This window comes from Mobula hypostoma, chromosome 23, assembly GCF_963921235.1.
Source record: "Mobula hypostoma chromosome 23, sMobHyp1.1, whole genome shotgun sequence".
NCBI classification, from domain to species: domain Eukaryota; kingdom Metazoa; phylum Chordata; class Chondrichthyes; order Myliobatiformes; family Myliobatidae; genus Mobula; species Mobula hypostoma.
Window position 1 is genome coordinate 12,900,435 of NC_086119.1, and position 14,782 is coordinate 12,915,216.

Consider the following 14,782-nt stretch of genomic DNA (forward strand, 5'->3'; position numbering starts at 1 on the left):
CAATTCTCGTATCTAGATTATAAAAGGATTAAAGGTTGGGGGGAACAGGCAGGAAGTAGAGTTGAAGCCACTTGTTTAATACTAAATCTGAATATTATCAAACTTCCATGGCCTTCTGCTGCCCATAAGCCAAATACTTTCCCATTAAGTCAGCACTTTGCAGTGAAACATTCCATCAGTAGTGAGAACATGTGTATTTGATATTCCAACTAATGAATCAATTCCAGGGTTTTTTTGATCTTTCTTTTGTTCAAGAGCTTATTGGGTTTGCAGAGAAGGCCAGATTTAATTTTGAAGTTTTTTAAGAGTTATGATTGTTTTAATTCTTCTATCCACTTTTCATTTATAAAAATATAATATGATAGTACATTATTGCAAGACGCATTTCTAGCATTATAACAAATATAAAGGAAATCTAGATGCTCTATGCAAAATAGATGGTTCGATCTCAGAGACTTTCTTTATTCCTGATAATTACCGTCTGAGTTAAAATTACCTATTTTTGCAGTAACTTGCTGTAATTGGTGATATACTGTACTTAGGAATGAACGCTTTCTTCTGCCTGCACTATGAAAGAAAATTACTATTGGAGGCTTGTGATTTGTAGTTCTTCGCTGCATGATTTGGTTTATTTTACTTAACTCTGATTAACATTGAATTCTCCTGTTTTGTTTTTTTTCCCAGGTTGTAGCTGTCGGTGCAAAATCTGGGTCTGCCTTGCATGCATCCAAATTCTCTCCCCTGTGATACAACGGCTCTGGCAGTCATTTACATCGTTAAATTATCCAAAAGTAACATTTGGAGGCAACCTCATTATTAGCCCTAACCTTCCCAATCTCCTTGGCCTGTCTAACCTCCTTTCTCTGGGTTAATGATTTCAAAGATAACCTTGTTTGTGGAAAATCACTGTACTAATAGAATGAGCTTGGTTACTTGGATATACTTCAAACAAACAAAAATCTGCCACTGAACTGGGTCTGCTTTTACCACTGACTATACTAATGCTACACATGCTAACGAAGCATACAGATTATTTGCACTCTGTTGGTTTTGTACTTTCACGGTTTTTAATTGATGATTAGCCATGGTACAACATTTTATTTGTAGCTTGAATGTTCTGAGGCTGTTTGGATGCTAATTTTTTTGTACTGTCACTTTCCCCGCTATGATGAAATTTGAAATGGATGTTAACCTATATATTTCTCCTGTTCTCTTTCAGCAGTTATAATAACTAAGGTCTTACAAGGTCTGAAAGACTTGACCTGGGAATTCTGGAACAGCAAAGCAATCAAAAGCTTTTTTTTTTCCATGGGCTGCGTGGCAGCGATGTTATATCTAAAATTCCTCAGTTTGTCCAAGTTCAGTTTTTCGAAGTTTTTTTTTGCACGTCAGTTGAGTTAGCTAGTGAAAGAGGGAAGGACTATTGAGTATCAAAAGAATGGAAATTGAGTATTTGTTCCCTACATATATTAGTTCCCTATTGGTATATTTAAATCAGAGGTTGATGGATTCTTGATTCGTCAGGGCATGAGGGGATACAGGGAGAAGGTAAGACATTAGGGCTGAGAGGGAAAATGGATCAGTCATGATGAACTAGCAGAGCAGACTCGATTGGCAATTGGTCTAATTCAGCGCCTATGTTATATAAGATATGCATTAAAAGTACATGTCACAGTGTAACTGGCAGCAAAAAGGTATCTTTCACTTGATTGAATAAACATCAGAATGCTTATGCAGTGTCACTGAAAACCCTGTATAGGCCAAAGATAAATAATTGAATCAAAAAATAGAAACTTGTATACAAAGCTGCCTCCTGACGAGTGAAGAACTTTACCTGCTGGTTATACTGTGCTGCTGACTATGATATGTAAAGAAGGTTGGTTGTGAATTGTTTGCATGGAATTTTTATCAGTGGGTCCAGATAGATGTATTTATCCTAAAAAAAATTATAGATACTATGGCATAGAATTGGGAAGGAAGTATTGAAATCCATAATTTGAATGTGAGGCTGAAAGAAGTAGATAGAAAGTCAAAATTAACAACAGCTATGACTTTTATGCAAATGGAACAAAATTAGGATGAAAGTCATTAATACAAGGTTGCAAGAGATTCATCCATTGTCCTACATTTGAGAGGAGGTTAATGGAAATAAAGAACAGCTACCAATACTAGAGATCTGAAATAGAACAAAAATGTTTAGTAACAGTAGGTCAACAGCATCTGTGGGAAGAGAGTCAGAGTTAATGTCAGAGGGAAAGAAAGAAAATAAAAGGTGGATCTAAGTAAACTATATTCATTCACAAAATCTTGCTTGTACTTTCTACACACAAACCTATTGATGGCAGTGTTTAATGTATCAGTATGTAGAAAGTTTGCATATTGCTGAATGTACTAGAAATGCTTTTTGACAGCATTCTATCCATTACATTAATTATGTACAAAATTAAAATCTGACTCTATTATGGCTGGTATGAACCTGACTAAAGTTTGAGGATGTAAATCTTGTAACCCAAACCCTAGAATGCTTAATTGACTCCAGTCGGATGACAGGTTCTGACTACCAGTGTTTCATCACTGATTCTTTGTTTAAATAACCTTTTAACTGTTGTTATGTGTAAGCTATGTTGTCGAAAGATGAAGCATTATTTTGACACATTCTACTTAATTAACATTTTTAGTTGTGTTTTTGTAAACCTGTACATTTTCAACATGATCACCAAATGTTATAGGGTATTATTTTCAGTTATTATAAAAAATGAAGAGAGTGCATGAAGGGCTTTCTCCTTTGATACAAGCTGCAGTGAGAAAATTAATTTTGTTTTCCATATTTTTAATCTGTGATTTAAAACAAATATTTATGCCTATCCAGCTACTGAAGGGAAGTTCCTGTTCTTTTTCCAGTTTCCTGAAAAGACACTTGCTCAAATTTTGTCCTCTTTCCAAACCACTTAGGCTTAAGAGGAAAAAGGGGCCAAGAAATCCATTATGTAATTTTGTACCTTTCGTGTACATTTGATACGGCAGTTGGATAATACGAGGTTGCATGAATTCTCAGCCCTTGACTTACAACATAAAGCTCTGCATCCTAATTTAAGCCCTTTTCTATTCATTGCACACTCAAAGTTTCATTCAAAAAACCTGCATTTAATTCAAATATCCAAGAAAAGCGTATAAACTGCATCCTGTATCTGAGGTCAAGGCTGATGCTGATGACTACTCTGTAAATAGAGCCATGTTCTATGAGTGTTTACATACAAGTTAAATTCTTTCTAATGTGAAACAGACAACTGTTAAAATATCTTTTTAAAACTTCGAACAACAAAAGTAGTAATTAGAAAACACCTATTTTAAACTAATTTGTCATGAAGATTACAGAATCTGATGTTTAATTTCTCCTATGTTTGCATGAAATCTTTGGGTGGGATTTGCATTGAGAAGTGTGTGTAACTGAGATAATTAATGTTTCTTAATAATTTAGATTTTGTATAACTAGTGGTATTCTTACCCTGTCTGTGAGATAGGGATCAAATATCTGAAATTTTGGCTGATGCTCCCAAACACTCTGGAAAAAATGGAGCCTCTTTAAACTTTACAAGTCAGTTTACATAGCGTTCTCATAATATATAGTAATTCCATTTGTCTAACTGTCTGTGGACAAGGTGAATAACTGATAAGATGCAATTTCTCACAGTAAAACAAAATTTAGGTAACTGAATTAAATCAAACTCCTTTTTTACTTAAGCAATGAAATTATTGCAAGAGATATTAAGTATATTCTCAACAATCCTGCAGTACTACATTTTATTAAGATTTACAGTTTAAAAGAATTAAAGATTTTAACTAGGATTAAGCATTGTGATTTGTAGTAAAATACATGATTAATCAAGTTTCTGTCTAAATTGGGATTGCATTTTCATTGGGTGACTTGAAAAGCATGTAAAAACTTTCCGAAATGCACAGTGGAGATTCTAACTTCCCCCCCAGCCTTTTTTTAAAAGAAAAACCCTTTTGTGTTCGGAATGTAATGCCATAAGACAGGAGCAGAATTAGGCCATTTGGCCCATTGAGTTTGCTCTGCCATTCTATCATGGCTGATTTATTATTCCTCTCAACCCCATTTTCCTGCCTTCTTCATGTAGCTTTTGACACCCTGACTAATCAAGAACCTAACAACCTCTGCTTTAAATATAACTATTAACCTCCACGGCCATCTGAGGCAATGACTTGCACAGATTCAGCACCCTCTGGTGAAGGAAATTCTTCCTCATCTTTATTCTAAAGAGATGTGTTTATATTGTGAGGCTGTGCCCTCAGATCTGAGATTCTTCCTCTATAGGAAACATCCACTATAGATGATCACCAAGAAACCTGTTCCTTTCTCCTAATAGGGAACCAATATGACTCTGAAATCAGAAAGCTAAATTGTAAAATATATGAATATTACCTATAAATGTGTTATAACTGTCTGGCAAGTCCATTCAGTTCTGGTGAATTAGGAAATAGCATGTTGAGAGTTGGTATGTGAAAACTGAGACTATTGTTGAAGATAGGAAAATAGACAAAGGAAATTTTGGGTAACTTAAGTTGAGCAGTTTGAGAAAAGTAATAAAACAGTGGGACTTTTGTGTGTTTGGATATTGGGCGTGGTTTCAAATGCAGAGCTTAATTATAAATTAATATATAATTAGGCTGGATAAAGCATCTTTCTGCATCATGGAGTTCTGTTTGTGACTAGATAATTCTAGTTCTTCCAGTAGCTCCCAGTTTTAGGCTGATCTAACTTCAATTGATTGGATTCCTTATTCCTAAAATAAAGGATGAAAAGACCATAAGACCATAAGACAAAGGAGCAGAAGTAGGCCTTTCGGCCCATTGAGTCTGCTCCGCCATTTTATCATGAGCTGATCCATTTTCTCCTATTTAGTCCCACTCCCCTGCCTTCTCACCATAACCTTTGATGCCCTGGCTACTCAGATACCTATCAATCTCTGCCTTAAATACACCCAATGACTTGGCCTCCACTGCTGCCCGTGGCAACAAATTCCATAGATTCACCACCCTCTGACTAAAAAAATTTCTTCGCATTTCTGTTCTGAAAGGGCACCCTTCAATCCTTAAGTCATGCCCTCTCGTACTAGACTCCTCCATGATGGGAAACAACTTTGCCACATCCACTCTGTCCATGCCTTTTAACATTGGTGATGTTTCTATGAGGTCTCCCCTCATTCTTCTAAACTCCAAGGAATACAGTCCAAGAGCGGACAAACGTTCCTCATATGTTAACTCTCTCATTCCTGGAATCATTCTAGTGAATCTTCTCTGTACCCTCTCCAACATCAGCACATCCTTTCTTAAATAAGGAGACCAAAACTGCCCACAGTACTCCAAGTGAGGTCTCACCAGCGCCTTATAGAGCCTCAACATCACATCCCTGCTCCTATACTCTATTCCTCTAGAAGTGAAGCCAACATTGCATTCGCCTTCTTCACTACTGACTCAACCTGGAGGTTAACTTTAAGGGTATCCTGTACGAGGACTCCCAAGTCCCGTTGCATCTCAGAACTTTGAATTCTTTCCCCATTTAAATAATAGTCTGCCCGTTTATTTTTTCTGCCAAAGTGCATAACCATACGCTTTCCAACATTGTACTTCATTTGCCACTTCTCTGCTCATTCTTCCAATCTATCCAAGTCTCTCTGCAGACTCTCCGTTTCCTCAGCACTATTGGCCCCTCCACCTATCTTCGTATCGTCAGCAAACTTAGCCATCTATTCCATAATCTAAATCGTTGATGTACAATGTAAAAAGAAGCGGCCCCAACACTGATCCCTGCGGAACACCACTGGTAACTGGCAGCCAACCAGAATAGGATCCCTTTATTCCCACTCTCTGTTTCCTGCCAATCAGCCAACGCTCTATCCACGTATGTAACTTTCCCGTAATTCCATGGGCTCTTATCTTGTTAAGTAGCCTCATGTGTGGCACCTTGTCAAAGGCCTTCTGAAAATCCAAATATACAACATCCACTGCATCTCCCTTGTCTAGCCTACTGGTAATTTCCTCAAAAAATTGTATTAGGTTTGTCAGGTAGGATTTTCCTTTAAGGAATCCATGCTGAGTTCTGCCTATCTTGTCATATGCCTCCAGGTACTCTGTAACCTCATCCTTGACAATCGACTCCAACAACTTCCCAACCACGGATGTCAAGCTAACAGGTCTATAATTTCCTTTTTGCTTCCTTGCCCCCTTCTTAAATAGCGGAGTGACATTTGCAATCTTCCAGTCCTCCGGAACCATGTCAGAATCTATCGACTTTTGAAAGATCATCGCTAATGCCTCCGCAATCTCCACAGCTACCTCCTTCAGAACATGAGGGTGCATTCCATCTGGTCCAGGACATTTATTCACCTTTAGCCTATTCAGCTTCCTGAGTACTTTCTCTGTCGTAATTGTGACTGCGCACACTTCTCTTCCCTGCCACCCTTGAGTGTCTGGTATACTGCTGTCTTCCTCAGTGAAGACTGATGCAAAATACTTGTTCAGTTCCTCTGCCATCTCCTCATCTCCCATTACAATTTCTCCAGCATCATTTTCTATCGGTCCTATATCTACTCTCACCTGTCTTTTACTCTTTATATACTTGAAAAAGCTTTTAGTATCCTCTTCGATATTATTTGCTAGCTTCCTTTCATAGTTAATCTTTTCTCTCTTAATGACCTTCTTGGTTTCCTTTTGTAAGGTTTTAAAAACTTCCCAATCCTCTCTCTTCCCACTAATTTTTGCTTCCTTGTATGCCCTCTCTTTTGCTTTAACTTTGGCTTTGACTTTTCTTGTCAATCACGGTTGCATCCTTTTTCCACTCGAAAATTTCTTCTTTTTTGGGATATACCTGTCTTGCATATTCCTCATTTCTCGCATAAACTCCAGCCACTGCTGCTCTGCTGTCTTTCCCGCCAGTGTCTCTTTCCAGTCAACTTTGGCCAGTTCCTCTCTCATGCCACTGTAATTTCCTTTACTCCACTGAAATACCGACACATCAGATTTCGGCTTCTCTTTTTCTAATTTCACAGTGAACTCAATCATGTTATGATCACTGCCTCCTAAGGGTTCCTTCACCTCAATCTCTCCAATCACCTCCGGTTCATTACACAATACCCAATCCAGTACAACCGATCCCCTAGTAGGCTCAACAACAAGCTGTTCTAAAAAGCCATCTCGCAGACATTCTACAAATTCTCTCTCTTGAGATCCAGTGCTGACCTGATTTTCCCAATCTACTCGCATGTTAAAATCCCCCACAATTATCATAACACTGCCCTTCTGACAAGCCTTTTCTATTTCCAGTTGTAATTTGTAGTCCACATCCCTGCAGCTGTTTGGAGGCCTATAAATAACTGCCATCAGGGTCCTTTTACCCCTGCTATTTCTTAGCTCAACCCATAAAGATTCTGCACCTTCTGATCCTATATCACCTCTTTCTAATGATTTAATATCATTTCTTCCCAATAAAGCCACGCCTCCCCCTCTGCCTACCTTCCTATCCTTCCGATACACCGTGTATCCTTGGACGTTCAGCTCCCAGAGACATGCATCCTTTAGCCACGTCTCAGTGATGGCCACAATATCATACCTGCCAATCTGTAGCTGTACAACAAGATCATCCACCTTATTCCTTATGCTGCGTGCATTTAAGTACAACACCCAGTATTTGATACTTTTTGCTTTGATTTCACTGCAACTTTATTGCACTGCAACTCATCCCAATGGCTACAAATTTGCCCCATCACCTGCCTGTCTTTCCTGACATCTTTACTGCTCACTATCTTAGATTTATTTCTGTTTTCCCCTTCCTCCGCTCTATCATTCCGGTTCCCATCCCCCTGCCAAGTTAGTTTAAGATTAGTGAAGAACTGTTTCTATATAATTATACAATTGTCAAATATTTATGCTACCATTTCCCTCCCATTTTAATTGCATTTATAACTACCCATTAAAATTCCTATGTTCTGTTCATTCTCATAATGAGCATTTGTTTCAAATAAGTATTCATTTTACTTCATTTATCTCTGGATGCCTCCCAGTTGCACCCATTAACTCCACATTGACCCCATCCTCACTTATCCAAATGAAATATTTAAAGTGACTTTGAATGTGTTTACCATATTTCTTAGTGAATTTGATATTGCCTTGGAGATTGGTTGGTTCAAGACTTAAAAGCATATGTATGACAGCCGAAATGCTGTTCTGTTGAAAGAGCTGCAGCTGAGGTATTAAACCAAGGCTGTAAGTGAATCTAACCCAGCACCCATTCTAGATGTTACTGGAGCACATTAGCTGCTCACTTCCCCTGTTGCTGTTTAAATTTGCTTACCACATTTCCTTACATTATGCCACACAATACACTTAAATGCTGAAGGCTGTCGAGAAGTTCAGAATATTCCAAATATGAGAAAACTGCTATCTAAAGGACAATTTGTTAAGTTATTTTCCCCTGTCCACTAACCCTAGTTTCAATTTTGTACGCTACTCCCTGTACCATCAAGGTTTTGCAAATACCTTCAGTGGCAAGTTCAAGTTCAAGTATTGTTATCCAACAATACATGTGTATACAGCTAATCAAAACATCGTTCCACTGGGGCCAAGGTGTAAACATAGCACATATAGTTACAATCTAGCAGATACAATCATAAAACAATATTAGCCCAAGTCCTTGAATGGCATAGCCTAAAGATTGACAGGTTGGCATAAAGTGTGAGGTGCATGTTTATGTAAGACAGAATAATGTTTTAAGCAGTCTCCTACTCTTTACCTCAACCCAGCCTTACACTCTTTCCTCACCTATTGGAACTAGAAACATAACCCATTGATAGTTTCAGTTTGACGCTGACACATTCCCACTGCTGGTGTTCAGCTTCCCTTGAATTGTACGTTAAACAGGAAGTGGGATGGGAGCGTCTGATAGAAAATCAATAGGTTTCTGTTGATCAAACATCATGGAATAATGGAATGATGTTTCCTCAACATTGATTCAGTCATTCGGCAACTCCAGTGTTTGATTTTCTTAATTACATTTTTTAAAAATGAGTATTTCATTAATTTACATGTGTTAACATGCTAATAACATATGACTTTCAGATATCTAAAATAAATTATCACATGCAAAAATAATAGAGATTATAAAGGAAAGAAGCAAAATTGATATTTAACAAATGTTTATAACTTGCAGTGAATTTTATTCCTTGAACAATCTCTTCATAAATGTGTTCATTTCTGTGATTCAGAGATTTTCTCAGTTACACACACAAGGTGTGTATATTTTGTTTTGTAACAGTTGTGGATGATTTCTTCAGACTTTTGTCTTGCACCTGAGACTGAATGTAATGCAGATGTATTACAGTGGCACCGAAGTGTATTGAAGTAGAGTAATATGGTAAACCCGCTGGTTCCAATGCAATGTTGAACATGTGTTACGAATGTAAATTACATTTTATATTGACTTCTGAAGCTAGGTGTAGCATTTTGGTACTTCAAAACTTCTGTACATGGATTCTCTTGCTTTTTTTAAAAAAGAATTTCAGTAATTTATTGGTGGCTTGAACTTTAAGGATAGGGCATTTTAGCATTGGATGTTTGCACCTTATACACAGGTGTTGTTTGAGTATAACGCTTCCATTGAAAGATACTGTGTAATAGTGGAAGGCACAATTCTGTATTCTGCAATAAGTGGTGCCTCTTTATTTTTTTTTAGTTTTATAAGATGGTTCTGCGAGGGGGTGGATAGAACATAGATTTTCACTCCAAAAAATAAATTAAAATGTGAAAAGTGGCTGTGCTGATAATAGAAAAATACAGCGTTAGTTGAAATGCAATACTATATGTAAATGGTGGCTAGTAAAAGAACTTTTGTGTAAGCAACTTGATTAGATTTGAATGTTATGTAAATTTGTACATAAAATTATATTTTCTATAAACTGGGGTTGTCTTCCAGGAAACTGTAATTAATTTATGAGAATCTGTTAGTATTAACCAAGGTCTATGTTTAGTTATGCAATTCAAGAATCTTGGTATGCTGGATGAATTCTGTATCAGATATGTAGGTTTTGTGCAGACAATGTTGTCTTAATGCTCATAATAAAACTTTCCATTTAACCGTCGTGCATTTTATTAAAAGAGAGACCCATCTCTGTAGAACATGGTGGAATAAAGGTAGAGGTAGGAGGGAGAGCTGTCAATGAACTTAACCATCCATGTTTATTTTCTTGGAACTGGTTTTTCCAATCGAATTGTTGTTCTAAGACAGTGATTAAAAATTGTGCAAAAACAGAAATATATTAAAAAAAGTGAGGTAGTGTTCATGGGTTCAAAGTCCATTTAGGAATTGGATGGCAGAGGGGAAGAAGCTGTTCCTGAATCGCTGAGTGTGTGCCTTCAGGTTATGCACCTCCTACCTGATGGTAACAGTGAGAAAAGGGCATGCCCTGGGTGCTGGAGGTCCTTAATAATGGACGCTGCCTTTCTGAGACACCACTCCTTGAAGATGTTCTGGGTACTTTGTAGGCTAGTACCCAAGATGGAGCCAACCAAATTTATGACCCTCTGCAGCTTCTTTCGGTCCTGTGCAGTGGCCCCACCCCCATACCAGACAGTGATGCAGCCTGTCAGAATGCTCTCCATGGTACATCTGTAGAAGTTTTTGAGTGTTTTTGTTGACAAACCAAATCTCTTCAAACTCCTAATGAAGTATATTCACTGTCTTGCCTTCTTTATAGCTGCATCGATATGTTGGGACCAGGTTAGATCCTCCGAGATCTTGACACCCAGGAACTTGAAACTGCTTACTCTCTCCACTTCTGATCCCTCTATGAGAATCGGTATATGTTTCTTCGTCTTATCCTTCCTGAGGTCCACAATCAGCTCTTTCGTTTTACTGACGTTGAGTGTAACATTGTTGTTGCTGCGACACCACTCCACTAGGTGGTATACCTCGCTCCTGTACATCCTCTCATCTCCATTTGAGATTCTACCAACAATGGCTGTATCATCAGCAAATTTGTAAATGGTATTTGAGCTGCCTGGCCCACACAGTCATGGGTATAGAGCAGTGGGCTAAGCACACATCCCTGAGGTGCACCAGTGTTGGTCGTCAGCGAGGAGGAGATATTATCACCAATCCAGACAGATTGTGGTCTTCCGGTTAGGAAATCGAGTATCCAGTTGCAGAGGGAGGTACAGAGGCTCAGGTTCTGTAACTTATCAATCAGGATTGTGGGAATGATGGTGTTAAATGTTAAGCTATAGTTGAACAGCATCCTGACATTTGGAATGTCGCTTCATGGTGTGCAAATTACCTAGCCAGACACTTAATTTGTCGCGTGTGTCATGGGTATAGAGGGAGAATGACAGTTCTTGAAGATAGTTTATAGAAAAGTTGACTGTTGCTATCATATATTTCCCATTAGTGTTGAAACTACCTTAAATGTTTTAGGACCAGTTTACTCTTGCAATAGGGAGCTGCCTTGACATCAGCTATGTATGCATCAGGTAAATAGGGCAGTGCAGTGGGGGCAGTAATCAGTCTTGTTGTCCCACGTCAAAGATCCAGGCTCAGTCCTGATCCTTGATGATGTCTAGTTGTTGTCTCTACACTTGTGCACTTTAATTTCCTATTCCCTCTAACATCCTGAAGCCATGCTGTGTATGTCAATAAGCCGCTGTAAATTGCCTCTAATGTCATTGGGGGCTAGGGGAGAGTGCTGATGAGCATATGAGAAGTTGTGTTTTGATGATTGGTAAGATTGCTTTGAAAGTAGAGTCTCTATGCGTTGAAAGGCCTCTAATGCAATAAAGAAATACGGAATTCCTCAAGAAGAAACCTCTGGGCTGACCTGATGCCAATCAAGAACGTTTCAACACCAGCCATTGACTTGCACAAAACGCTTCATTATTTATACTAACACTTAGCTTGTCTATGATAACAACAATCCTTAGCAGGTGAAATTCATTATCCCAGGAATGGGGGACATGAAGTTGGTACCCTTTTGTTTAGTCCAGGGGTTCCCAATCTGGGCCCCTTGCTTAAAGGTATTGGTCTATGACATTAAAAAAAATTGTGAAACCCTGGTTTAGTCACAGTTTAATGAACAGTACTGCTGTCAAGGAAGGTCATGACTCTGATGGAGATCAGAGGTAGCAGGCTGCTGATATATAATCATCATCATACATTTTAATAAAACAAAACATATTACCCCTCAACATCAAACAGCAACTACCTCTGCCTCAATTCCTCCTTACCCCTCCAAGTGCCTAATGGGTTGTGAACCTATGGCACATGCAAAAATTTTGTTGGTACACAGCATGCAGTGCTGACTCATTTTTTTAAAGTTCAAAGTACCTATGTCACCATACATTGCCCTGAGATTCATTTTCCTGTGGGCCTGCTCAGCAAATCTATAGAATAGTAACAATAACAGGCTCAGTGAAAGATTAACCTGAGTGCAGAAGACAACAAACTGTGCAAATGCAGATATAAATAGCAATAAACAATGAGAAGGTGAGATAATGAGATAGAGTCCTTAAAGTGAGATCATAGGTTGTAGGACCATTTAAATGATAGGGCAAGTGAATGTGGTTATCCGTTTCTATTCAAGAGCCTGATGGTTGAGGGGTAACAATATCTGTTCTTGAATGTCATGAGGTTCTTGTACCTTCTCCCAGATGGCAGCAGCAAGAATAGAGCATAACCTGGGTGGTGCTTTCCTATGACAGTGTTTCATGTAGATGTGCTCAATGGTTGGGAGGGCTTTACCCATGATGTACTGGGCCGAATCCACTGCCTTTTGTAGGATTTTCCGTTCAAAGGCATTGATGTTTTCCCTCCCTGGCCGTGAAGCGGCCAGTCAATATACTACACATCTGTAGAAGTTTGTCAAAGTTTTAGATATCATGCCAAATTTCCGCAAACTCCTAAGGAAGTAGAAACACTGTTTTCTTCGTAATGGCACTTATTTACTGGGTCCAGGACAGGTCCTCTGAAATAATAACACAGGAATTTAAAGTTGCTAGCCTTCTTCACCTCTGATCAGTTGATGAGGACTGGCTCATGGACCTCTGGTTTCCTACTCCTTGGTCTTGCTGACATTGAGTGAGAGGTGGTTGTTACGACACCACTCAGACAAATTTTCATTCTCCTTCTTGTATGCTGATTCATCACCACCTTTGATTCGGCCTACAACAGTGGTGTCGTCAGTGAACTTGAATATGGCGTTGGAGCTGTGCTTAGCCACACAGTCATAGGTGTAAAGCAGGTAGAGCAGGGGGCCACCCCCACAGCCCTGTGGTGCATCTGTGTTGATGGAGACTGAGGCAGAATTTTGTTGCAAATCCAAACTAACTGGGGTCTATAAGTAGGGAAATCTAGGATGCAATTGGACAAACCCCACCATAATAAAAAGACCCATTTTGATTATCTTTTCTGCCAAATGAGCCCAAGAGCAGTGAGATGCTTTCACAGGAAATGTCTTGTGCTGGCTTAAAGCAAGCTAGTCTGATACAGGAGCACCTGATGTTCAATATGTTTTGAAATTCTAATAGACCTGGTATGCACATCAGTATTTGGACAGTAAGTGGATACAATAACTCTTTAGAAATGTTATTTTTTATTAATAGATAAAAGAATGATTACATGCAAATAAACAAACACAATCCTTTTTCCTCAGAAGCCATATTTTTCTTAAAGTCCATAATCACTGTTACTAATTTGTTAACCAATGATGATCTTTGCTCAAAGTTGCCAAGGCACATGAGCGAGTACACATAAGGCACGTTCTCTTAAAATGGTTCACTACCCTTGCTGTAAGAGACAAGAGGCAGCACAATGGCTCTCAACGCCAGAGACCCAGCTTCAATCCTAACCTTGAGTACTGTGTGGATTTTGCATGTGCTCTAAGGGACTGCAAGGGTTTCTTCTGGGTGCGCTGGTTTCCTTCCACGTCACCAAAACATTTAAGTTGGCAGGTTATAAACATGAGATGCTGGAAATCCAGCGTAACACACACAAATTGCTGGAGGAACTCAGCAGGTCAGGCAACACCAATGGCCCCGTTCTGATGAAGGGTCTTGCCTGAAACATCAACTCTAAATTCCTCTCCATAGATGTCCCCTGACCTGCTGAGCTCCCTCAGCATTTTGTTGTAGATCGGTAGATTATTTGGCCACAGTAAATTGTTCCTAGTGAGGAGGTGAGTGGTAAGATCTGGGTGGTGGTGAGGTAGATGTTGATGAGAATGTGGGGAGTTGGCTTTTGAGTTTTTGTATCTGGGATGCAACACAACATTGTTTTGAACTACGTTGGCCAGAAGACTACTATTTAATAACATTTTGTGATCATGTGAACAATTGGTCATGTGTTAAAACATTTATAAAACTGCAAAGCAGCTGATGATTTTGACCTTACAGTATGATCAGATGTCTGATTGGGAAATTGTGAACAATCATTCTCATGCAAAAACAATATTTAATCTGACCTTATACAGTGCAGAGAGGAAGTGGATTGTTAAAAGTAACATTATTCCACTCTTAGTCACAGTGGCAATGATACAACCATACAATGTAAAAGGAGGCCACTTCTCCCTAAACTCAATACCCCTACTGGGGTGTAGGCCACTGACAGCAACTCGCCAGAGTCCTCTGTCCTGGGCCAAAGGTTGATCGGCCCTGTGGTTTCCACTTACACCACATGACTTCATACACCTTCTCGACAAAGATTCTTCCTCTCCCTTCTTTG

At 38.9% G+C, this 14,782-nt stretch overlaps 1 protein-coding gene across 11 annotated transcripts in view; it reads left to right on the forward strand.

The window, feature by feature from the left end:
• LOC134336845 (kinase suppressor of Ras 1-like) overlaps window positions 1–10,348 on the forward strand; it is a 199,543-nt gene extending 189,195 nt beyond the window's left edge. For 8 of the 11 annotated variants that reach the window (XM_063031415.1, XM_063031413.1, XM_063031419.1 and 5 more), the window contains one exon: window positions 1,220–10,348. Coding sequence is in view for 8 of the 11 variants with exons in the window: in XM_063031413.1 (XP_062887483.1) it covers window positions 1,220–1,235 (16 nt within the window). In the remaining 3 variants the exon portion in view is untranslated. Of the gene's footprint in view, window positions 1–684 lie in introns of all 11 variants that reach the window. The other 3 variants (XM_063031414.1, XM_063031417.1, XM_063031416.1) reach the window with 2 other exon arrangements.
• The last annotated feature ends 4,434 nt before the right edge of the window (window positions 10,349–14,782 follow it).